General features: G+C 42.1%; 1 protein-coding gene across 1 annotated transcript in view; it reads right to left on the reverse strand.

Annotated features, from left to right (window-relative positions):
• Positions 1–25000, reverse strand: part of ntrk2a (neurotrophic tyrosine kinase, receptor, type 2a) — a 66162-nt gene that overhangs the window by 8054 nt on the left and 33108 nt on the right. Inside the window, exons 15-19 of the mRNA XM_079746987.1 lie at positions 14039–14224; positions 8303–8433; positions 4062–4234; positions 3239–3394; positions 1583–1667 (exon numbers count right to left, since the gene is read on the reverse strand). Of these exons, the coding sequence (XP_079603113.1) occupies positions 1583–1667; positions 3239–3394; positions 4062–4234; positions 8303–8433; positions 14039–14224 (731 nt within the window). The remainder of the gene's footprint in view (positions 1–1582; positions 1668–3238; positions 3395–4061; positions 4235–8302; positions 8434–14038; positions 14225–25000) is intronic.

Here is a 25000-nt window from a genome sequence, read left to right on the forward strand (position 1 = left end):
ATAAAACTGCTCCTTGGCACCTCGTCACCTTGGCCTGACTGCAACCACAAACACACACACACACATACACACAGAATCACAAAGACTGACACAGACTCACACAGACTCACACAGACTCACACAGGCACACAAATAAACAAACACACAAAGACACATACACACACACACAAACACACACACACTCATACACACACACACACTCTCACACACACACACACATACACACAGACACACACACACACACACACTGACAGCAACCTTGGCCGTATTTCAGCCTTGCACATTAACACACACACTCACACACACACACACCTTGGCCATACTACAGCCTTGCACATTTACACCCTTGCACAGACACACACATGCACACGCACACACACACACACACACACACACACACACACACACACACACACACACACACACACGCACACAACAGCAATCGGTAATGCTCCAACATCTATATTGGTAAATGTCCCAGCACATTTCTACGGTTCATTGCCCTTGGCCAGGTCTTGTTGGTCTCCTGCGAATGTGTGAATGTGTGTGAGTGTGGGCATGCGTGTGTATACGTGCATGAGTATGTGCTTGTGTAAAGATCCCAGTGCCCTGGTTACACAAGCTGTCCCTGTTGAATGTGCCATGCTGACAGTCACTTCCTGTGTGATGAATGGACCTTCAGCAAATAAACACCACAGGTTGACTATACGTCCCCACTCGTCCGTACACTTCCAACACAAATGTTTACCTTTCAGTAACAGCCTCTTTTTTATTATAAATTTGTCTCAATAAAATGTGTCAGATTGAGTAATTATGTAAATAACGGAATGGCTTTTTCTTTTGAATATTTATTTGACTTCATGGCCTGTGGGATATTGGCCATTTGAATAGAGACTAAGAGACACAGAGACATCTGATACTGAGCATGGTAACACTTATACACAAGGGAGGATCCTTTCACTATCGTGCAATTAAGAATCAATGGGCTTGTTTGGATCTGAGCAGATTACACCGTGTCGGTAACATAGAAAACTATTCAAAACGTAATTTAGATTATAATTTACTCAAGTAGGATCGATTTGTCCATAATGGAAAGCGTATTTTCTGACCCAAACACTATCAGGACAATTAGATAAAGATATTTATACATATTGCTTTTTATTTCATAATCATTTGCAGCAATGTTTAACTAGAATTATTTGTTATTAAATTATAATTTGTGTAATAAATTATTCATGATATTTTGCACATAGTCTCCACGTTTTATTCGAGATATAATATTAACACCCAGTGTTTATACATTGATATTTGTATATTTCTCATATTTGTTTTTGACATTCTCAGTTTCAAAATCTTTTGAATTAATTACACAAATTTCCCATTTGAGATTAAGAAAGTACATACACTTTCTGAGCTTGAGAAAGTGCATTTTATCTCAACATATCGCTAGCATTCTAGATTCTAGACTTTGCTATAGTCCATCTCCACATGCACATGCGGGGGCTAAGCAGGCAGGGTGGGGGGCATGCATAAGGAGAGGGGTTTGAAAGGGGCCAAAAAAGAGGTTGACACATACACCTACCCTGTAGTAGTCCGTGCTGTACACATCCCTGGACATACCAAAATCTCCAATCTTCACCAACAGGTTTTCTCCCACCAGGCAGTTCCTACAAAACACAACAGATTGACATATGTTTAGTTAATATAACTTTTTTGATTAAACTTTTTTGCATTTACCTTAGTAACTTTACACTTGCAGTGTAAACCAGCATTTACCAAAATACTATTTCCACCCCCAAATTGATGCTAATTAAACAACATTTTCAATGTTAAAGACAACACATGCTTAGGTATTATTAATGAACTCATTCGCTCTAGGTTTTAGTGATGTGAGAGCTTAGAGTGTGTCCCAGGGTCAAGGTTCAGCACAGTGCACGAGATTAGGAACATTAATGAACTGTGAAATGGCAGGTTTAACAAGTCATACTCATCTATTACAACTAGTTCTACTATTACCACTACAACTAGTATTACTTATTCCAATACTACTTCTGCTTCTCCCACTACCACTACTAAAATGATGACTCCTACTTCTATCACTACGACCAAAGTTACTGCAACTACTACTTCTACTACTACTACTACTACTACTACTACTACTACTACTACTACTACCACTATTACTACTATTACTACTGCTACTACTTATACTACTACTACTACTACTACCACTATTACTACTATTACTACTGCTACTACTTATACTACTACTACTACCACTATTACTACTCATACTACTTTTACTACTACTACTACCACTATTACTACTATTACTACTCCTACTACTTATACTACTACTACTACTACTATTACTACTACTACTATTACTACTGCTACTGCTTATACTTATACTACTACTACTACTACCACTATTATTACTATTACTACTGCTACTAATACTAGTACTACTACTACCACTATTACTACTATTACTACTGCTACTACTTATACTACTACTCCTACTACTTTTACTACTACTACTACTACCACTATTACTACTATTACTACTATTACTACTGCTACTACTTATACTACTACTACTACTACTACTACTACCACTATTACTACTATTACTACTGCTACTACTACTACTACTACTACTACTACCACTATTACTACTATTACTACTGCTACTACTTATACTACTACTACTACTACTACTACCACTATTACTACTATTACTACTGCTAATACTTTTACTACTACTACTACCACTATTACTCCCGCTACCACTATTACTACTACTATTACTACTACTACTATTACTAATATAAATAATAATAATTCATTTTTTTGTATGCCACCTTTTGAAAGCAGGTTACCAAGTGCTTTGCAGAACAATAGAATACAACCAGAATAAAATACAAAATAAACAAAGCTGTATATACGTAAAACAGAAGGGAATAGCCCAATAATGATTATAACAATAACAGTCAAAGTAATAATATTACTTTCAATGACATGACACTAATTGTACTATATCCACTATTAGTGCTTATAATACTATAAACAGTAGTGATTCTGATCATAAGGCAAGGCAAGGCAAAACTTTATTTATGTAGCCCTTTTCATACGCGAGGCAGACTCAAAGTGCTTCACAAAAGCAAACAAAAGCAAAGTAAAAAAAAAAAATCATAATGATAGTAATAAACAACAATGATAGTAATGATGTGCTGACCTGGTGGCGAGGTCTCGGTGTACAAAGTGCTGGGAGGCGAGGTACACCATGCCCGCTGCTATCTGCTGGGCGATGTGCAGCATCTGGGACTGGGTGAGCTCGACCGGGCGGCTGGTCAGGCCCTCCGACATCAGCACCGAGTCTGGGCCGTGGGCCCTGGTGGGGGGGGGGTATGGCACATAAAGGATTACATGTCATACATTGGCTGGGGTGTTTGAGTCCAAACACAAAGACACCGGGTTCGATCCCTACCCATGCGTGCAGCTCATGACATGTATCTGAAGTCAGTGGAGGTCACACTTTCGATGTTGACCAAATAGTCAGACATTATTCTAGTCAGGATGCTGAAGCTCTGGGATCTTGGGTGTGACAGGGGTTGCAAGGCCAGGTGTGGCAAACAAAAACACCAAGCCTTGTATAAATGAAACACGATATTTGTCCATTCACTCGATTCAATCTTATATTATCTACGATGACATTTTGTAGTAATAATTTAACGTAAACATTAAGCGAAGCAATTGAGGATAAAAATGAATATTTGAATTGTATTTATCATGAAGAATGACTGAATGAGAATGAAGAATACTGATTCACCGACTCTTGATATGTAGATCGGTGTGGTAGATCTTTCTTATCTCTCATTGAAACAACAACACAACAGGTTTTTAAGTCTCAATACATGTGATGTTTATAGGCTCCGACCAGTGGAGTGGCAGACCCACGCCTGATGGCACTATAGGATAGTTTGCGATGGGGCTAATTGACATCACACATGATGGTAAAATCGGGTCCACTTTAAAACAAACAAAATGGCGGGCACTACCTGAGGAACTTGTTGAGGTCTCCGTGCTTCATGTACTCAAACACCATGATGAGGGGGTCGCTCTCCACGCACACGCCGTAGAACGTCACGATGTGCTCGTGCTGCAGGTTGGTCAGCAGCTCAGCCTCGCGGTGGAAGTCCTTCCTGGCGTTCTCACTGGCCTCTTTAAGAGTCTGTACACGCACACAGACACACAGACCCACGCACATGCGCACATGCACACATACACACAAACACACCCACACACAGAGATACATGCACACAAACACACACACAAGCAGATGCATGCACATGGACACATACACGTACACGCACACACACCAAAATATTTTTTAATAAAAGGAGAATAACAACACTTACTCAATACCTAAAGACAAAATACTAGTTCTGCTCTATGAGCATCCGGGTTGCTATAATTTAATGCTTCAATTCCACCAGGGAATGGAAACCACAAGGTGCCTTTCTAAGGTTTCAAAGTTGTCGCCACAATTCACAAAAACACAAGAATGTGATAACACAATGGCGGAAAATTGGGCTATTTAATATTGATGGGAGTCATTACAATGTGCAATGGTGTTTATGGTTAATATATTCCCTTGTCTATTTAAAAAGTAATCTGTCCCAAATATGATTCAGGGTTCTGTCATGCCATCGGTTTGCAGACGAGAACGACCGAGTTTCAGGAAATGAACGTGATACCGCCACCCTATTCATTTCACGTCTCAAGATAAAAATATTGAAAATTGTACTTGCCCTACATGAATATTTTATTGCTTCCCTACACTATATGTCATGGATATACATTTGTGATTCACCTTGTGCAGGCTTGAATGTGTTTAGTTGTGTGTGTGTGTGTGTGTGTGTGTGTGTGTGTGTGTGTGTGTGTGTGTGTGTGTGTGTGTGTGTGTGCACGTGTGTTTATGTGTGTCTGCGTCTGTGTTATAGTGCGAGTATGTGTTGGTGCATGCCTGTGCGAGCGTGTGTGCAAGTGAATGTGTGTGTGTGTGTGTGTGTGTGTGTGTGTGTGTGTGTGTGTTTGTGTGTATCCCTGAACAGTGCACAGCTATGGATCTGATTACAGATCAAGGTCTAGAGGATTAAGAGGTTGAGGATGAGGAAGCTTAGAATATTCCAGAAGTGCCCACTGACCCTTCAACCAGAACACTGAGGCATGGAAAGATGACACTGACCTGAGGGTCCGCCCCCTATATCCATGTCAACCAATAAGGTGCTCCCAAAGAAAAGCCAAAGGTTATGAACTAGCCTGTGTACCTTACAGGATGTACTTGTAAGCTGATACCTCATGATGATGGGACGGCAGGACCATTCTCGCACAACAACAGATAGCCTGTAAGCTTATACTCCAATATTGTGCCCAGAAATAAAACATGTAGGCATGGCAAGGAGGAAATATGAGAAATCTGAGAGGAATTCTGGTTTAATAAAACGTTTTGTTACGTCAAGAAAGACCTTCAAGAGCCAAAGCATGGCGTAATAAAGACACAACCTAACACACAAGGTTCCTATTCATTGTAAATTAATACAGCCTGCGCTTCAGGGACTTTTAAAAGCTTACTATGTAAGAAACTGTTATGAAATTGTTAGTTGCCGCTAAATATGGGATAATATTGTGTGGTAACAATACAATACAGAGTATACATTATGCTAATCATCCACTATACATTTTACACAGAAAAATCAATGATTTCGTACTGAAGCCTCATGCAACCAGTAAATCCAAATCTCAGTTTCTATCAAAAGTAACACAAAAAATATTGATAATCAACATAATTTCTTAACATATTCTTGTTGTTGTTGTTGTTGTTGTTTCTTGCCATCGTATAGGGGAGTGTTTAATCCATATTAGTCGCAGGGACATTGTGAAACTGTAATGGCTGAATCACTGGATTCAGTGTTGTGTGAAATCCCATGTGGCCTAATATGAAACTACTCTGCTAGTCATTCAGTGTACGCACGTTCAAATCCCTGGACAAATAAAAACCAATCAACACTCTCAAGTCTAGGTATTGAATGTACCAAATCACATCTGCATGTGTTAAGGTCTCTTAGCAATGTGTTATTGGATATGCCAGATGTGTAATACATGATTGATATATAACACATCATCTGGCTCAAAGTGCAGTGTGTGTGTGTGTGTGTGTGTGTGTGTGTGTGTGTGTGTGTGTGTGTGTGTGTGTGTGTGTGTGTGTGTGCGTGTGTGTGTGTGTGTGTGTGTGTGAGTGTGTTTATGTGTTTGTGTGTGTGTGTGTGTGTGAAGCTTGCGTCTGCATGTGTGTGTTTGTGTGTGTGTGTTTGTGTGTGTTTGTGTGTGCGTGTGTGTCCGAACCTTTTCTGTGGCTGAATGTGTGCCTTTCTGAGTAAATCTGCATTCGTAAATGTGTGCCTGTGATCGATGGAGCCCATGTGTATAATTTAACCGTAAAACTCACCAGTGTATTATGGCTGACTGCGTTGATTGATGGGCCAATGTATAACCTACACCATTATGCTCTATTAGTGCTTGTAGTTTACTAAAATGTACACAGGATCACGGATGACAGGGCACATTGTTAAGTGCATACATGAACAAGCAACCTTTCCAGTCTCAACACACCCAGAGCTGATTCCAGTTGGGAAATCATTTTGGATAAACGTTTGGCTTAATATGAGGACGTCAACACAAAAAATTGTATTTGAATCACAGATAATCAAACCCAAGTGTCGTTGGGTTTGTGTGTGTGGGGGTGTGTTACATCATCTTAATGAAAATCCCATTATTGAAATTATTTCCCCATCTTTAAAAGAACATGCCCAAATGCCACATGGTAAAGAAACCAATGTGGCTGCGTGTGTACTCGCATAATGTATCAAGCCATCACTCGCAATCAGCAGGATTTCAGACAGCAATTAATCTTAATTAATTAATTAATTCATTCATTGATTTCTGCATGGTTTGCTGCAACCTTGTTTTTTGTGCTGCGGAAGCTCCATCAGTGAAGACAGGCAGACAACATGCAGCGTCCTCCACCCTTTTACAACCCAGGCACTTTATTTAGTTTGTTGTGCTCTCGTCCCACAAAGTGGTCCGAGGGTGAGCTTAAAACCAAGTTGGCAGTGCACATCAACTGGCGAGCAAAGCAGTTGAAAACACGGGAGAGACTGCTGAATGAGAAGGAAAGACAGAAGAGAGGAGCAGGGGTGAGTGTGTGTGGGGGGGGGGGGGGGGTAGGATGGGGAAGGGGGGAGGAGAGGAAGGTAGAAGAGGAAGGAGGTTTACTATAAAAGGCAGAAGAGGTGAAACTTAGGAGAGAGAAAGAGAGTGATAGACAGAGAGAGAGAGAAAGAGAGAGAGAGAGAGAGAAAGAGAGAGAGAGAGAAAGAGAGAGAGAGAGAAAGAGAGAGAGAGAGAGAGAGAGAGAGAGAGAGAGAGAGAGAGAGAGATAGGGAGAAAGTGAAGGGGAGAAGAGGGTCTCTCACAGGTCATGTATTGTTAATGAGAAGTCCTCCACCAATAGGATCCAGTTTCACCGCAGCCAGTGGGACATCTACTCTGCGTTAAAGGACGGCTAGGCTTGAGGGAGGAGATGGAAGAAAGGATGCGAGGAACATCCTGCCCCATCGGAAACTGTTCACCCCCCCTCACCCCCCTTCAGCGGTCAGTGGTTTCAGTTGTCAGGTTGTCACTCAGTCTCGTGCTGAGGAAGGGTCTTAGGGGTCTTAAGGAGGAGACATTGGACTGCAAAGTCGATGTCTAAAACTATCATCAATATTCTTTAAGTCCTACAGTCTACACGTTGTCTGCACATTGAGTGCATTCAAGATCCAAATGCTGTTAAACTTTTTAATAAAAATGAATATGTTGTGTATTTTTTTGTTTCTGCGTATTGCACAGAGTGTTTATTATCCCCTTTCATGCTGTTCCTTTCATGCTGTCCTTGTCTGTGACCTTGACACTGTTTTTGTTTTCAATGCCACTTTCTTGGCCAGGTCTCTCGCATTTCTTTCAAGTTGGGAGTAGGATGTCCAATTAGTAAGTAAGTGAGAAGTGAAAAGGAGTGAATGATATCCATTTAGTTGCAGAGATGTTGACGGTTGATCTTTTTTTATACACATTCTTACGGACGCATTTTCTGAAAAACTATAGTATTGTACTCTACATATATGATCCTTTCACATTGAAAGATACACAGACATACACTACCAACACACCAATCAACAGGACTCCCCCGCACACAGCTTACCTTGACGGCCACCAGTATCTTCTCTTGCTCAGGCGACAGGTTGTAACACTCTGCGAGGAAGACCTTTCCGAAGGCCCCTTCTCCCAGCTCCCTCTTCAACACGATGTTATGTCTTTTAATATGTTGGACAACTAGGGAGAGACAAAGCAGAGCACACGAGAGAGATGAGAGAGAGTGTGTGTGTGTGTGTGTGTGTGTGTGTGTGTGTGTGTGTGTGTGTGTGTGTGTGTTTGTGTGTGTGTGTGTGTGTGTGTGTGTGTGTGTGTGTGTGTGTGTGTGTGTGTGTGTGTGTGTTGGGGCGGTGGGATGGATGGAATAAGATAAACAGATTTTGAGAGAGAGAGAGAGAGGTACAGAGAGAGGTAATGTCTCTATTTTTTCATGTCAATCCCAATAGTGCCATTTATACTTCTACCTATGTGTGTGTGTGTGTGTGCATGTGTGTGGGGGTCTCTCTGTGTGTATGAGCTTTGATTTTTCTTAAAGCTTTGTAATGACATTAAACTCTTTTCAGAGAGATGGGTACTAGATGCTATGTGATGCACACTCTCACAGAGCAACGCTCTAGATCACACACAAGCAAACACAAACACACAAATAAACACGCCACACACACACACAAAGAAACAGACACACAACTACACACAAACACACACACACACATACACCAACACACACACACACACACATTTATACACAGAGTCACACACACACACATATACGCACACACATACATTTTTCATACAAAAATACATACATACATGAAATAAAATAAAATAATCCACATGCATGCATGCACACTCACACACGCACACACAAACACCAGGACACCAATAACAGAGATTTATCTGTGATGAGATTAAGAGATGCATTCGAAGAAAGCCCCCCCCTCCACCTCCCCCACTCAGACTATCACATTAGAGCCAGCCTAAACTCTAAGAAGCGGCATCGATCTCTAGACTATGAGTTACAGAGCCCCAACATAACCCAATATTACAGAGAGAGAGACACACAGAGAGGGAGAGAGAGAGGTTGGCACAGACTCTGAGAGAGTTGTCAACAGAAGAGAGAAAGAAGCAAGTCCCTATGAAAGTGAGCCCAAGGAAGAGGATAAGGGGGAAGAGAGGATGAAAATAAAGATGTGGATGAAAATATCCCGAGTACACCACAGAGGCTCAAAGGCACCTTGGTGTACAGTATACACGCATAACATGTGGCGGAATGAAAATGTAAAATACACACTGCGATGAGCATGTATGTTTCATCAACACAACGAAGAGCACCCAGCATTCCTTCTGCAGCGACTGCACTATATAAACCCCACGCCCCACATGTTTTGGTTATCTGCTATTCACTACCGAGCCGCTCCTGCTGTTGTTCTGATAGGCGTTCTGTTTACCCATCCACGCAAGCTTATCATCACTTGGTGTTTATGCCCCCACAGTGTGTTGTTGTCAGTGTTTCTTTGCAATGCTGTCTGTGGTAGATACGTGCTATGTTGTTCACAGACACAGACTGTTTCTGGATGGAGGTGCCATTCTGCTCACCAAAGATAAAGTGAGCATTATACATCTCTGGCTGACAGAACAATTAAGCAAAATTATCTTTTCTCTTATCAAGCCTGTGTCTGCTCCATCTTTAATTTCTTTATTATCGCTCTGCTCTCTGTACTAGCTGTTCCCCGAGGAGTTGAATGACATCACATTTGTGCAGACAATTTCCCCATATCTGCCAATGTGTTTTATAATATATTCAAAAGCCAACCCCTGTTCCTCCTTGCTAGGGCCACAAACAAATCATACAACACCGCTATCAGGAATACATTTTCCAATCAACCACCTGTGTAGTCTCTTCCCCCTCCTCCCATTTCTCTCTCTACCTCTCCTCTTCCTCCCCTTACCCCTCCTCTTCCTCCTCCACCTCACCCTTTCTCCCCCTCCTCCGGCTCTCTTCCTCCATCTCATGCTCCACCCCTCCTCCTTCTCCTCATCCATTTCCCATTCCACCTTCTCCTCTTCCACCTCCTCCCCATTTACCTCGCCCTCCTCCTCTTCCCCCACTCCCTCCTCTTTGTTTCTCCTGCTCCACCTCCTTCTCTGCGGTTCCCATGCCCCCTTTGTCCCCAGCACTTCAATCATTTATTCCCATTCCCCTCAGAGTGTCCCCTCACACCTATCCCCTAATCGGCATCCCAAGTAGCCTGGGCCCTAATGCGTTTACATGCGGAGGGACACATTTAGGCTCCAGATCAGCCTCTTCATCCCCCCCCCAACCCCCAACCACCCGGTCCTCAGACCCCCACATGGACCGGCCCTCTCCCATTGTTCTGGTGGCTGGAGTGTTGTCTGCATGGAAACAGCACAGCAACACAATGTCGTTGAGTGCACACAAGGGCAATTTCACATGAGCAATCATATAGGATCTAGACTCATCAAATCCTGATGATAATTCCCCCCCCCAATAAAGGAATAATCTGTGCATTACGGTTACTATGCCAACTGTTGTTGGAAACCAAGGAGGGAGAGTGTGAGAGGTGCTTTCTCTCCGTCTGGCTCAGCTTTCCCTTCCTATTCACTCTCAAGTAGACCTTACAGAGCCCTGGTGAATCAAAGGATCCCAAACTGCGATACATCCCATGTTTAACTAGTCTGTATGTTGTCGTGCTATTTCACACTACAACAACTATGTTGTTTTTGTAATCTGCATGATAATCATCATTATATCAATAAAATAGAAAAATATTTAATTACAATATGAACAATAGGCACCACTGAAAAACAAGATTTAAAGAAAATACTAATAGAACGTAAAAAAGAATTGTTTAAAACAGAAAACACAGGGCCGTAAGGGGAGGGAACGCACAAAAACGATGCACTTCAATAATGCGCACACAGGAGGCAGAAATGTATATAGTGTAACCATGTAAAGGGGACATTACATTTCAATGAAAAAACGAAGGAAACATCAATATGGGAGGCTAGAGGAAACATATACAGCGGCTGACTACAGAGAGCATGGCCCAGCCGTTCATAGTGGAAAGCCCTATGCCGTCGCTCTGTGAAATAGATGCTGGTGCTAATCCCATCGGCGGCGAGGACACCTGTTCCTCCTCCCCCATCCTCTCTCCTCTGCGGTCGTAACACACTTGACAGTCATACATACCCCAATCATAAACTCTCAAATTATGCCACTGATTGGATGTAAAGGGTCCCAATTTGACCACCAGCTGTATACCAGCCTACCATCCAGTAGACTAACCAGTAGGCTAATCAATCCAGTAGAACCTCCGTGTGGATCCGTGTGTGATGTTGTGTAACGCCATTATAGGATCTCATTTTAAATGACTTGTCATGGCTGATTAACATCACACCTGGTAGTAAAATAGCTGCCATACAAAAATATCATCATGTGATGGAATGTAAACATCATTTTCATATTGCCAGTTTAGGGGGTCATTGGTCAAAGCTAGCCAAATTCTTTTAAACTATTGCATTTCTTTTGATTTGCATACTACACTGAAACTAACAATAAGCCGCTGGCAGTCTGGTTGCATCGATCAATAAAAACGGATCAATTGTTTGCATTAGGGTCTTCCCTTTATTACAGCAACGCTAATTTGTTATGATCCTGACCTTCAGATGCAAACACACACCCATCCACACCCAGCTTCCCCCCCCACACACACACACACGCACGCACGCACGCACGCACACACGCACACACACACACACACACACACACACACACACACACAAACATGTGCACGCACATGTACCCGCACACACACCACACACACACACACACACACACACACACACACACACACGCACACACACACACAGCCGCAATCATAGATAATAGTTTTGACCGCATTGATTATTATTGATTGGTTTTAACCTCATCATTAGCTTTTTAAATCTATCCAGTGGGTTTACGGCAGGGCTATAAATGATGCAGTTGCTGCAACCAGGAGTCTCTTCCACTATAACCAAGCCCTCCTCCACTGCACGGCCTCCTATGGGATGCAAGACCGCAGACACAGACACACACACACACACTCACAAACGCACACAAACAGTTTCATAATTTACTGTAAGGCGAGGCCATAGGCTCAAGAGGCTCTCACTACTTGCCAATAAACCTGAGGGTGGTTTGATGGAGCGGGTCGATATTCCCGCACTGTCTTGTGGTCGGCTCTCTCCGTTTGCCGACATTGTTTTAATTGTCTGATTTCCCAGCGTTGTTATTGTATTTCTTTTTACCTCCTCTATTGGTTAACACTTGCGATTGATATTGAATCGTACTCCTTGGTGTTAGGTTATGCAAGGGCGTTTGTTAGAGGACGACGTTCTGTATTCGCTGGAGGAAAGGAGCTTCAGTGTCCGTTGGATATCATTCCTGTTCTTCCTTTAGGTCCACATGGACTGACTCAGGCGGGCTTTTTATGAATGGACAACGCAGACACCTACACCTACATACATACATTTACACACCAAACTGCAGCACATGTATGCGTGCACACACACTCTTTTGCCTGGACACACTTCTCTTATCACCTCCCACTGCTTATCCGCATGTCCAAGGCCATTGCCATGGAAGCAGAGAAGCTGTTGCTATGGTAACCTCCCGTGTATGCACACATATCCTTGTAGACATGCATATTGACACATACACACGGAGAAGCTCACAGACAAGCAAACACACACACACATACACACACACAAAAACATACACATGTTCACTTGTGTGTCTATGTGGGTGTGCATGTGTGTGCGTGTGTGTGTGTGATGGCAAGGCAATAGACATGAGAGCTACTCAATTGTCTGCTGTGCAACTGCCAGCATTTACCATATTTCTCTCCTTTTTTCAGTAGCTTCCCCTCTTTGTGTGGCCTTTAACAAAGCTCAGAGGCTATGTTGTTCATGAATTTGAATACATTTCGTCCATTAATAAAGCTGGTAAGGAGTAGGACTTCTTTCAGAGGTAGTAAGTGGCTGATCTGGATAGGCTAACAGCTGTACAGCATGTTAGGGCCCAAGGTTTTTCAGGAAACTCCACAGAGGGAAGCTCTGGGAAAAGCGAAGATACCGACAGCCTCTATTCTTTCGAGGGCAGGTTTAATAAAAGCAGTGGGATCAATAAAAATGACGTACAGTTTGACGTCCGACACTTGCTGAAAAAGACAGACCTCTGTTATGGGATCCACTGTTGTGGATCGCATAACAGCATGTTCTCATGTTTTCACGTGGTAACGCAGTAGAAGCTACCAGCCTGCCTTGAACATTATATGATGGTAACACCGTCATGCATTCCAAAGGGCCTCAAAGTGAGTTCCCAAGCTCAAATACGGACCGGATCAATTATTGGATCAGATCAAAGAGACAGAGATAGTGCAAGTATTATAAAAGCAGTTTGATCAATAAACTCTCTGTTTGACGTCTGGCACTTGCTGACAACACGCTATTTAAATGTTGTCATGTTATTTAGGATAAAGATGCACTGCTTCATAATTTAAGTTTGTTAACTTAGGTAGGGTATTGCGCTTCTGTTGTCTCACATCATACAAACATGCATTTGTATGTTTGTAAACAGTGCTTAACATGCTGAAAATTTCAACTCGAAGCTTAGGCTGGCAACACACCTCATAGCGTTACATGTTCTGACCCAAAAGCTCCTTAATGAATAGCCAATAAGACGAGGAGCGCTATTGATAAAGCCAAGCAGAATAAGACTTACATGTGTCTGATTTAAGGCTGTTGCTGCTGCGGAAGTACTGGGGGTTCTCGATGACTGGGATCTTGGTCATGCCGATGATCACAGCGTCCGGGCCCATCTCTGAAGACGAGGGCGTGTTGCTGCCGTTGGAGACATGATGAAGAGGCGAGGCTGAGTCATCGTCGTTGCTGATCACCGACGATGGACCTGTGAGAGGCAGGAGAGCATACATGAACAACAATGATTGTCTTATAAAAAATAATGAGTGCAAAAAGTATATAATCAAACTTAAGAAAAATACTTAAAATAAATTGTGAGTGATAGTGTTAATATTGAGTACATTTCTTTATGATGATTCCTCTTAATTAGAGTAGGATTAATTCAGTTATGATAGAGGACAAGACTGACTAAATGAATGACAGATTAGACACCCCCAGCAGACACAAGGGTTCTACATAGACTGGGCAGAGTAAGGGAAACAACATGTCCTTCCAGTTCAAAATAAAACCAAATGTTCTCGCTACCTGACCCGTGCATCTAATTCAGCAACAACAGATCACAGTGCCTTTGAAGGCTGATTCGTTCCATTCCTTCGGCACTAAGATAAGGGTATTCTATAATAAGGGCAGTCTATGATAAGGGCAGGCTGGGCATACAGTGAACACAAAAAAGTGACAATCTCTAAGATTTCCATTTCATTCGCTTATCGACACATGTTGATAAGCGTAACTGCAGCAGTGTTTATGGACCTCACACAGAGATCAAACACGGTTTTCTGTGTGGCGTCAGTTAGATAGCAGTTGGTTGTCTGTCCATGCTAACATAGGCCGGAAAAAACTGTATACCGCCTCACACACAAGAAGTGAGTTGAAGGTGGAACAACTGCTGCTGGGTGATGGAAAACCAATCACTAACCGTGCGGATATCGGGAATGTCAACAGGAAAGATGTTAAAAGTTTAAAGGGCAAGAGTTTTAAAACACTTCAAACAGGTTGCTCTAAAAGGCAGGTTGCACCACACCTAACCTATGCCCTTGTATTATAATTAAATCAGACGATAATATTTACCTCATACAGCCAGTAAATCCATTGAGCCACAAACAATTAAATAAGCTTATAACACTAGAAAACAAGAGCATGGCAAGGCATGCCCCCTCACCAAGAATAACTGAAAAACCTGAGCAGGACGTGAGAGTAGAGAAAAACCTAGGGATCACACTGTGCCCCGGGTTGTCCCTAGCAGATAAGCCGTTTGTTGTGGTAACAAGGAGGAAGGTGTTTTTTTTGTTCATAATTAAGGGAAGGAATAATAAGTTGGAATTCAGACAGTCGCGTCTGGCGTGACTTTGTTGCTAATTGACTGTTACCTAGGTGTGATAACAAGGTAAACACTGGCTTCTTTTTGTCTCTCTTCTGCGAGGACTCTATGGCATGCTGCGATTCAGAATTACAAACACACTGCAAAAGAAACAACCAGTCACACACAAAGTCTCACAAATCAGACTTATTAACTTCTGGGTTCCGAGACAACAAGACAAACCTAAATTGTCCCTGTGTAACACTAGCACTAAGATACACAAACATACTTCCATTCACATTCCAATACACTGAAAAACTATTATTTTTTTTGCTCCAAACAATCCCTCAACTGTATATATACTTAAATTATAAGAAAACATTGAAACAGATAAAGCTTGACCTTGGCTGTAGACCACAGTAGAACGTGTGTGTGTGTGTGTGTGTGCTTGTGTTTTTGTGTGTGTGTTTGTTGTGTCTGTGTGTGTGTGTGTGTGTGTGTGTGTGTGTGTGTGTGTGTGTGTGTGCTTGTGTGTGTGTGTGTTTGTGTGTGTGTGTGTGTGTGTGTGCGTGTGTGTGTGTGTGTGTGTGTGTGTGTGTGTGTGTGTGTGAATGAGCCTTTGTTCGTGTGTTGATCTGTATGTATTTGTGTGTGTATTTGTGTGTGTGAATGTCATTGGATTCCTCCATCTATCCTGTTGTGGCATTTCATCAGCCCATCTTGGGATGTCAGTTGAGAAGGAATAACATACACATGCAGACATGTCAAAACAGAGGTCTGCTGAAAGACAAAGACATGCGCATTCTTCAACCTCTCTCTCTCTATTTCTCTCTCTCCCTCTCTCTCTCTCTCACACACACAAACTTTACACACACACACACACACACAAACACACACACACGTACACTTGGGCCTTAAACCCACACTTAAATTACTTACAGGGAAGTGTGCTATTACATATCCTCAAACACCCTTGCTCAGATATGAAGACCTCCCATGACACTTGACAGAACTAATGTTGTAAGCTGTGCAGGCCGTGAGAATGATTTCCCAGGAGCAGCGATGTGGATGGATGTGTTTCGGCCTCGTACTGTTGGTTTTTGTGGTCAAGGGAATGGGCTGACTGTATCCAGAGAATTCCATTCCTTCTCATACATTGTCCTTTCTTTTTTGCCTCTCAAATTAGGCCCAAGGTACTTCTGAATGGTGAGAGGCTTTGGTGCTTGTGTGTGTGCGTGTGTGTGTGTGTGTGTGTGTGTGTGTGTGTGTGTGAGTGTGTGTGTGTGTCTGTCTGTGTGTGTCTGTGTGTGGGAATGTTTGTGATTTATACAGTTTCAGTAATCCTAAGAGCTTTTTAGAACGAGGAATAACAAATAATACCAAAGTGTGAGTGTGTGGGTGCGTGTGTGTGCGTGTGTGTGTGTGTGTGTGTGTGTGTGTGTGTGTGTGTGTGTGTGTGTGTGTGTGTGTGTTTTGGTGACTGTAAGAGGGCCTCTTGAGGGCCTCATACTGTGTCTCTGACGGGACCTGTGTAATTGTGCTGTCACTGAAATGATACAGTCAGGTGACATGTCTGACCTCCAGGTTTATCAAAACAGTGCAGGAGTCTTTGAAGAATTTGTCTTTAAATTCACAAAGCTTTGGGTTTCAACCCACACATGGTCATGAACCCAACACTCACACACACACACGCACGCACGCACGCACGCACGCACGCACGCACGCACACACACACACACACACACACACACACACACACACACACACACACACACACACACACACACACACACACACACAGACTATTATTAATTCCCTTCAGTCACATCCCACCCCCCTGTTCCCCAAATAAATTCTAACAGCAATGCAATAGCATGTGAATTGTAAATTCTTTGTTTTCCTTAACCTTTCTCAGTTGATATGTATTCAGTTGTTAAGTATAGGTCTTATGTAGACCCACAGACAGAACTTGCATTCCTTTCAACAGTGAGCACTGCTAATGTAGCGTGCGGTCGCTCTTTTGATTCAACACTGCTAATGCGTTGAGTGGTTTTACCACTGTCGACCTGCTCCCAGAGGATGAGATTGTCACGCTCCAACACCGCGGATGTGGTCCCTTCTTAATGTGTGCAGGGCACGTTAGCAACTCAAAAGCGTAAAAGTGTCAGTGTGTAGAGATGCGTTATGTTCAGTTTAGATACTAGCTAGCAGGCCCACTGGGTGAGGGGGTGACTACATTCGCAATTTGTCAATTAGCCAACATTTTTATCCAAAGCAACTTACAAGCAAGGCCACAATCAAAGGATACAATCAAAATGTAGAGTAGTTTTACTCTACATATACCATTAGTTTGTATTTTTCCAGTGAGGTAACGAACACTGTTATTTTTTATCACCTGACACAAATATGGCATATTTAATTGAATATATTAGAGCTTAAATCTATATGTTCCCAAAGTAAATAATGTGATAGATTCTCTTCATGAAATGTAATTAATTTCAGTGAAAGTGTCTGTCCTTAATTTGTCAATATTTATTTTAAGCACATGGTTTCACATGGTTTATAGGATGTAGGAAAAAGGAAAAAACATTATTATCAATTAGCTTGTCAATATGTTTGTCAATGTGTGTGTGTGTGTTTGTGTGTGTGTCTCTCGGTCTCAGGGTGGGGGGGGGGGGGGGGGTTAAGATCATTAGCAGAGAGCGGTCAAAGGTCAGATTGCTATGAATGCTTTTTAGCCGAGGGGCATAGGAAGACTGTGTGTTAGGTTCTTCTGTGTTTGTTTGTTTATGTGGATGCGTGAGTGTGCATGTGTGTGTGATTGTGTGTGTGTGTCTGTCAGTGCATGCTAATGTGTTCGCCTTTGGAATGAGAAAGAGAGTGTGCAAGCGGGTGAGAGAGAAGATAAACCGAGCGAGAGTGCGCACACGCGAGAGAGTGAGAGAGAGAGAGAGAGAGAGAGAGAGAGAGAGAGAGAGAGAGAGAGAGAGAGAGAGGGAGAGAGAGAGAGAGAGTTATAGGTGATGGAAGGAGATCCTCTTGGGAGTCATTTGGTGGAGGGGATGACGAGAGGGAGAGAAGAGGGGTGAGAGAGGGAGAGAGGGAGAGAGAGAGGGGGAGGGGAGAGGTGAAGGTATAAGTGGGGTCAGGTCTTGACCCAACACCGTTAATAGACATGGAACTGCTGTTTAAAATGTTGGACAACTGGCTCCCAGCACTCACTGACATCGAGTCAGTCTCGCGAATCCCCAATAACCTGCTGCTAAAGTCTATAAGGTCAGCAGGTGGCCCCCAGATTAATATTTGCTGCTCTAATATCGGCTCATCTGCACTCTGGTCTCAGGCTCGCGCTTTCACGTCCCTTTGAAGAAAACGTCCCCCAAATTGATACAATTCAAATGTCAATTTGCCTATCTCCTGCCAAATATAACCTTTTTGTTGTGACATGAAAACATTTTGTTTTCATCAAATTACAATTTGTGAAGTGGGCTTTCCGATCATTAAAGTTGGTGATGAAATAAGACTCTCTGACATGACTTGAAATCAGGTTTCTGACATGAGATTATTCAAAAAGTGCTTGAGAAAAGAACACAGAACGTAGTGGAAATACATGCCTATCCTTCCAGCTCTGTCTTCCATCGTCTACAAACGAAAGCCCGATGCCAAGCCTCTTCAGAGGTCCTCCCTGTAGGCCACTGTGTGAGATGATTGCTTTGCAGCAGATGTACCATAAGCAGAACAGAGGCAAAAAAATGTGTTCCCGAGAACAGGTACAAGGGCTAAGATCCAACAAATCCCCAAGATGTTTGACCCAGGCTACATTCTAAGGACGACACTGCCATAAACAGATCTGCGGCCCCATCTCAACACAAACAGTTTTCCCTCTTTTAAGGTAGACCTACTTAGGTTTCCACTGCAGACTCACTGGGGCTTTGGCTGCAGAAGTCTTGAAGGCGAAGGGGCTCAGCACTGGAGCAGTGCAGTGCTACTGCCTCTATTGATCTTTTTTTAGACTCTCTGGACACACCTCAGACAAAATGAATCAATTTAGTGGTTTGCTTGCCCCAGGCGATGGATGTAGCCAGGCTATTACGAGATTTAAGAACATCAGGACACGTCAGTCAGTCTGATTCAAGCGACGACTGCTTGTCTCGCACTTGGGGAAGAACGCTGGGAGAAATCCCGGCAAACCATGAGCTTTGTTCTTTGTAAAAATACGGCGGCATTGTCCATTGCCAGATTCCCGTAATTGTTTTTGAAAGGGAAAGGCTCAACATGTGTCCCATTAATGTAACATGAGAGGTTGATTCAACTACCATTAACCACTTTGACAACTAGCGTCTTAGACCGAGTTCTCTCCATTAAAAACAGTCGAATGTGCTTCACACTGCACTCAAATGAATGCCACCATGTAATCCTTATAAAAACCACAGAACCGTTAACATGATTGCTTGCTTTTCTTTGATTTGTTTGTAACTTCCCACTTTACCCATTTTACCTGCTCCTGTATTAATAAAAAATGGTGGCCATGAAAGTGCCTTTATCTTTTTTTTTAATGCTAAGCTAAAATCATGCTTAAATATTTATTGAAAAATAAGGTTACCTAGGTCATGATAAATAGAACCTTGTAAGCTTAATGCTCCCCCATTTCTTGAGGGGTTAGCCAGGCCCTAGCCGCTGGGTCCCACTAGTTGTCCGTCAGCGAGCAGACCCTGCGTGAGGTACGATGAGCAGATTGATTAGACAGGGTCAGGACCTTAAGGGCACCAGAGGAGATTGAGGGGAGGCAGTGGGCATGGAGATGAGGAGGAGAAGGAGAAGGAGGAGGAGGAGGAAGAGGAGCCTGAGGAGGGCTGCCACTCCTAACCTCCTATGACCCTCAGGTGCACTCTGCAGTACACACAGAGACACGCACAAAAACGCACGCAAACACACACCCACACAGGCATGCATACACAAACACACACACATGGCCACATGATAACCCAAAGGACAGGTGAGGTGTTACACACACACACCACACACACTAATATAAAGTAACTCTATTTTTTGTGTGCAACCATTTCACAGTATGCATTTCAGAGTATGTGTTAATGTGAACTAACACACACATGCTTGCCCGAGATTACATCCACGCGCAAACACACACACACACTGCAAAAAACATAGAATTGGTAACCACACACACACACACACACACACACACACACACACACACACACACACACACACACACACACACACACACACACACACAGACCCACCCACAAAAACAGACACACAAACAGAAACAGGATTGGTAACCTGAAGCCAGTGGTCTCTAAATGCTGCTATCACCCTTCTAAATACAGGAAGTCAGCTATCGATCCGAAAGGAAACGGTTTCTTTTGGGTTATTTGTCTCAAAATGCTTTCCACTGTGACAGTTCAGCCATTTCTCCGTTTTCTATGCTTTTTGCTTGCTTGCATGAGCATATCCAGGATATTAGGTGTCCTAAAAGAGTGCTTGGGTGGAGAGAAAAAATAAGCAATAAAACCCAACTAAGCCAGAGGTCCAGAAAAACAGGAAAGTCAGAGGTAATGTGTGGCAAGGCATCAGCAGATTAAAAGTGAAATATTTCCAAAAAGTAGGGAAATGGTCAAATAGAGTGAGCAGGAAAGAGATGGAAATAGAGGAGGCATAGAGAGAGAGGGGTGATGAAACCTAGACAGAGGAAGGAGGAATAGAGAAATAGAAAAATGTAGAAAGGTGGATAGGATTTCCTTTAGGTTGCAGCGAGATAAACGGCAGCCTGGGACTAGGTGTAAATGTGCCTGTGCCAGTCAAGTTCTAGTGGTCTCAGTGCAGAGTCCTATCAGGTTGCATACGACACCGCTGTTGGTAAAAATAGACGGGCCCTTCCCTCTGTGAGTCTGAGTTTCTGCTCATGCGTCCCTCTCAATTTGTGTGTCTCACTCCTCACCCCTTCTCTCGTGTCTGTCTCGTAGCGGACCCCACTCTGCTAGGTTATCAAGCCATTACAAGCTATTTATTTGAAACCCAACCTTTTTGTGACATCACAAGTGGGGTTGTCAGGTGGGGTCAATTAAGTATGGCTTAACTGCAGCCATTGTGAAATGGCTCGTTAACCTCACACCTGGTGGTGAAGTAGAAACCTCTCAACACAACCCATCTTCTGGTTGGTCTCAAACTCTGTTCTGCCATTAAGAGAACACAAGCATTGTGTCTTTAGGAATCACCCAACATCTGCCAGGACAAGCTCCTTCAATGTAAGACAACAACAAAGAGACTATATTTTCCATATTACCTCACATTATTTCAGCATCTTGGATGGAACGACAAGACAGAAATCATCAGATAAACTGCACTGGGTGACAGGGACAAGATAGAATGGCCCAATAAAACAACATTTGAAGTACTCACTAAGGCGTAATGGCATATGATTTATATTTATGGCGGCCCATTGATAGTACTTTTGCTGTGCTGTGTAAAATCTTGTTGCCCCACATCAGCAAACCAACACATAGGTCTGAAAAAAGGTGATGCAGGTAATGGTCTGTAAAAGGGACTGTAATGCACTCTTTGCGCTTTCTTGCCAATATAAGGAAGAGAGTGTGGGGCTTCGAGGGAGACCTGTGGGGATGATGAATTACTCATATAAAGCACTGAATGCATAATGTTGCCGGTGGAGGGGATCATTAGGAGTTTAATGATTGCAGTGCCAAAAGAGATGAATTGAAGGCTCTGCTGCAACTGCATAGCAACGAGAAAGGTGTATCGACCAATCATAGCCCTCTTAAATTCAGAGCAGGACTATTAAATATGTATTTTCACCCATCAAATTTCCAACGCAAACACTACATAAAGTAGAACTCTACAACGCCAGGTTTACAACACTAAGATACCTTATAGACATCCTTGATTGTAAAAAATGAGACCGGTAGCAAAAGGGAGCACTTTTGTCAAAAGAGATGAAAGGATTTAATGTATTAGCAATAATGCATGCATGGAAAGCTGTGTCTTTTTAACTATGGAAGACTCTCCCACTGAAATAGAAAGAAAGTGGCACTCTGAGTTACCTTAATGGGTCAAGGATTTCCTTTTAATATTATTATTAGGATGCTGTGTATTGCAAATACTTCAATTTAGGAAAATATAATGAACAAAGAAAAATACAATCCATTAGCTGCCTAGAAAGTACACGTTCGTCCAAGAAATCCTTTCTTGAGATGTTGAAGGCAGCCTCTTATGTGCTGAATATACTGACTGAAAGGGGATGCTACATGAAATTAGTACGATCACTGCTTGCATCATGGAGGGATGTGAGAGAATGCAGGAGAAGCAGAGACTGAGAAGCAAGGAAGTAAAATTCGAAAGAACATCTTTGGCACGTCGTTGAGCTCAAAGATGCTGAGCAGTGGTAGGAGTAGTACTCTTTGTTTCACATTTTTTGTTTGTGACCGAACAATACAATACAATAAAATGTAAGGAAATTAAAATGTACTCATGCACGACAAAAAGCTTATATAAAAGAAAAAACACACATTTACACAAAGGACAATATTAAATTTTTTATTTATAATATTCCCTCTCAACAAAAAAAACTGGAAAAGAAATTGGAACAAAAGACAAAACAATATGCAACGGAGAAGGCAGCCACATAGCACAGGCTCTCGAACATAGCTTTGAGGTCAATCTCGGAATACAAGGAAGAGTATTGTGGTACTGTGATGTCCAAAGCCTGTGGTCTGTATTTGTTTTAAGCGCATTGTCATATATGTCTGTTATCTATTATTTTCCTGTAACAAGATCCGGCCGGTGGAGAGGTATCAAAGTTGCCGTGCATTTACAAAATATTTGTTTAGTTTATTTAAAATTGTGGCTTACTGCCTTTATCAAGTAAGCTTCTCTGAGAACAAAAGTGCTATATTCTTTATAGGTTCAAATGTAAAAGAAACAGATGAGGTACCATAATCAATATCCAATACCCCTCACAAATTAAACAAAGAGGACATAAAACACCATGGAGTTTAAATGTTTTTGTAAATGACAATTAAATTTGTTTTTGCTTCCAGTTTCAAAGATTTGCCTCTTATCTCACTTCCCAGTGTTAGAATTACTCAATTTATAGTTTATCCAAGTTCACGATTAAAAAATGACATTAATAGGCAACAGTAACATATACCAATTTCATCTATACAACAAATATGTACAAATATGTGCAAAGTATTACAATTCAAACCTTGTTATTACCCCTTTAACTAAACAATTCTGTAGCTTTATCTTTTTTTATTGCCATATTTTAAGTTTTTTTATCCAAAGCCCAGGAATTTTTTTTTCCATTTTAGGATGAGTAGCAAAAACCTCTCCTAAATATAATACATAAAAAGTGTCTACATTTAAAGAGGTAAAAAAGTCTACTTTCATTTTCCTAATAATGGAGCTTATTATTGGTTATGTAATTTTGTTAGATGATCCTAAAATGTCACAGGTTTTCTTTGACACTTTGAAATATGATGAACTTTGATTAGTAGAATGTACATTTTAAGTTCAACCAATCCAGACTGTCGATCATCCATTGCCGCTCCTTAAACCGAATGTTGCCAAGCAACAAAGAGGTCAACTGTAGGATCTGTAATATGTTTAAAGGTGCAACGTGTTCAATTTCGCCTACTGTACAAATCGGTCTGGCACACTCCAAACAAATAGGGGGCAGTATACTACCAGAAAGTTCCTGTGTCTAATCATATTGCAAGAAACAAGGAAATGCACAGTCCCCTCCCCCTCCCCCAAACACATCGCTCCCCAGTACATAGCGTGAAGATTATTATTTAAAGTTAATTTGACCAATGGTGTCATCAAGTGATCTGGTAAGAAGTAAGAACTAGCATTATATTTTTCAGTGTCATTTTGACATGATTTTCAAGAGGTTAGAATACGCCCTCTGGGCAGCACTACTTCGTCCTCCTCTCATGTTGGACTGAGGGCAGACTTGACACTGCAGTAAAGGCAATCGCCTCTTGAGCCACAAAGTGGTATTAAGGGATGGTACTCTTACCATCCCTCAATACCACTTTGCTACCTGGACTAGCTGCAGACTTCAAGAGTCAGGGAACCCAAACCTGTTTTAATCCTTTTTTATTTTTACGTGTTATTTCTTAATTGATCATCAAAATATATTTATATTTATATATCTATGCCATTTTGGCAACTGTTACTAAAATAAGACTTGATTATAGAGAAAACAACTCAAATCTGAGACTTGTTAACGTTCCACTCTGCTTGAAATGCAGCTGACGATATTTTTGAGACGTCAAAGTCAATGAAGGGAAACTAGCGGCACAGTGTGTGTCAATATCTGGAGCTCAGCCTTCACACTGATGGATATTAATGGCTTTGAGCAAGAGAGAGTTAGGCTTCTCGGACACCCATGGTATAGAAGTCCCCGGCCCGAGAGATGGTTATGCTTCTCGGACATTTATTGTATAACGTGTTGCACATTTCATATACAACACCACTCAACAAACAACACAACCAGAAGTTGTCATGGGTCGTGACCATAAATCTCATGGACTTCGTTGTCGAGCTGAATACGCTTTTAGTAATTTCTCTGAAACACAATGCAAAGACGTCTTTGTGTTGTAGGCCATCTTTGAATGTTTTAAACTAATAATCATACACGTTGCA

The sequence above is a fragment of the Pollachius pollachius genome (genome assembly GCF_949987615.1).
Source record: "Pollachius pollachius genome assembly, chromosome: 1".
NCBI classification, from domain to species: domain Eukaryota; kingdom Metazoa; phylum Chordata; class Actinopteri; order Gadiformes; family Gadidae; genus Pollachius; species Pollachius pollachius.